Raw genomic sequence first — 2,021 nt, forward strand, 5'->3', positions numbered from 1 at the left:
TCTCTTCTGTGCATTGACAGATTATCCCCTATATACCTGTGCTGGATCCTAGACATAAAAGGATGACCATAATGGGGATTTTATCCTTGAGAATCTCAGAGTTTAGTGTGAGAGCCCAACTGCCCCTTTCTCCAGCATCTTCCCTGCAATCTCCCCTAAGCATCTAGGTTAAGGAACCTAAGGGGAGGTGTGCCACTTTCAGCTCAGGCTGAGCCCACAGCTTAATGGAGACTCCTAACATAAGATCAGTACTTGCCTTTCTCTGATTCTGCTCCTCCCCCCGCAGCCCAGTCCTCCTCTCCATGAAGAGGGACAACCTGACCTGGGTGGATGAGTTTGTCCTACTTGGGCTCTCCAGCAACAGGCAGATTGACGCTGGACTCTTTGCCCTGTTTGGGGCTGCTTATCTGCTGACCCTGCTGGGCAACGGCCTCATCCTCCTCCTCATCCAACTGGACCCCCGACTGCACCTGCCCATGTATTTCTTCCTCTACAACCTTTCAGTGGTAGACATCTGCTACACCTCCAGTGGGGTCCCCCAGATGCTGGTGCACTTGGTCCTGGAGAACAAGACCATCTCCTTTGCCCGATGTGGGACTCAGCTCTTCTTCTCTCTAGCCTTAGCAGGGACTGAGTTCCTGCTATTGGCCACAATGGCTTATGACCGGTATGTGGCAGTCTGTGACCCCCTACGCTACGTGGTGGCAATGAGTCCAAGACGCTGCGGGGGGCTGGCAGCAGCCGCTTGGCTTGTGGGCATAGCTAATTCTGCAGTGGAGACAGCAATCACCCTGCGCCTGCCCACCTGTGGGCACCACATACTGAACCACGTGGCCTGTGAGACACTGGCCCTCCTCAGGTTGGCCTGCGTGGACATCACCCTCAACCAGATAGTCATAATGGCCTCCGGAGTGGTGGTGCTGCTGGTGCCCTGCTGCCTGGTCTCCCTGTCCTACGCCTATATCGTGGCCGCCATCCTGCGGATCCGCTCCACTGGGGGGCGCCGCAAAGCCTTTGGGACCTGTGCCTCTCACCTCACTGTGGTCTCCATGTCCTATGGGATGGCTCTGGTTACCTACATGCAGCCCCGCTCCACCTCTTCTGCTGAGCAGGACAAATTGGTTGTGGTCTTTTATGCTGTGGTAACCCCCATGTTGAATCCACTCATCTACAGTCTTCGGAACAAGGAGATGAAGGCTGCTCTGAGTCGCGTTCTGATGCAGAGTTCTGAACCAAAACATTAGAACCAACTTTGTCAGAAGAGCATATGTGTTCATGTGTCCATGTGTGTGTGTGTGTGTGTGCATGTGTGTGCATGTGTGTGCATGTGCGTGCATGTGTAAGGGAGCAGCTGGGAGGACCACAAGCCACACTACTATTTTTGGAGGCGAGAGAGAAGTGAAATTTTATCTCTGGACTCTGTTTTTGGTCCTCACCTGGTGTAAAATATGTCAATTCCAACACCTTAGAAATAAAGATCCCCTACAGAAAACTAACTGTAAAAATATATATACAGAGTGGCATGTAAAGAGCCCACGCTTGCCCAGAAATCATGGCACACATTGACATATGGGTGGAGCTCTGTGAGGAAAGCATTGCAGTTGCCCCCTGGTGACAATTTGGCTCAGCTCTGGTAACACACACTTAACAGTTAAACTCTGCACGTCCTGATATACAATGTGAAGGAGCAATCATTTCACCCAGAGAAATAGTTTTGAGAACAACTTTTAAAACTCAGAATGAAGCAGCCCTTACCTAAATATTACAGCTGCCTGATAGAGTCAGGACAATAATCTATTGATACCTTCCAGTACTAATAATTAAAACATATCTTTTGTATATAAATGACACTTGTATTCTCTTCTCAACAGCAAAAGTGCATTCATGTAGCTTATTTAAAGAGGACATCAATTCATCGAGTTGCAGGTTAGAAACAGGGGAGAGGAGTCCCAAATATGTTCCTACTTGTCCTATTGTTTGAGTTTCAGAGTGTCGATTTCTTTTTTTTTTTCCTGTCCTAG

General features: G+C 49.3%; 1 protein-coding gene across 1 annotated transcript; it reads left to right on the top strand.

The window, feature by feature from the left end:
• The first annotated feature begins 302 nt into the window (after nucleotides 1–302).
• On the top strand, nucleotides 303–1,244 carry LOC118996191 (olfactory receptor-like protein OLF3). Its single transcript, XM_037059472.1, has one exon. It carries the CDS (start codon nucleotides 303–305, stop codon nucleotides 1,242–1,244), a length of 942 nt encoding a protein of 313 aa, XP_036915367.1.
• Nucleotides 1,245–2,021: the final 777 nt, after the last annotated feature.

This window comes from Sturnira hondurensis, unplaced genomic scaffold (assembly GCF_014824575.4).
Source record: "Sturnira hondurensis isolate 20B ecotype Veracruz unplaced genomic scaffold, ASM1482457v3 Scaffold0010975, whole genome shotgun sequence".
NCBI lineage: Eukaryota > Metazoa > Chordata > Mammalia > Chiroptera > Phyllostomidae > Sturnira > Sturnira hondurensis.

What these genes read in the sequence shown, in the direction of transcription:
- LOC118996191 (XM_037059472.1), top strand. Translation starts at nt 303, where the DNA reads ATGAAGAGGGACAACCTGACCTGGGTGGATGAGTTTGTCCTACTTGGG.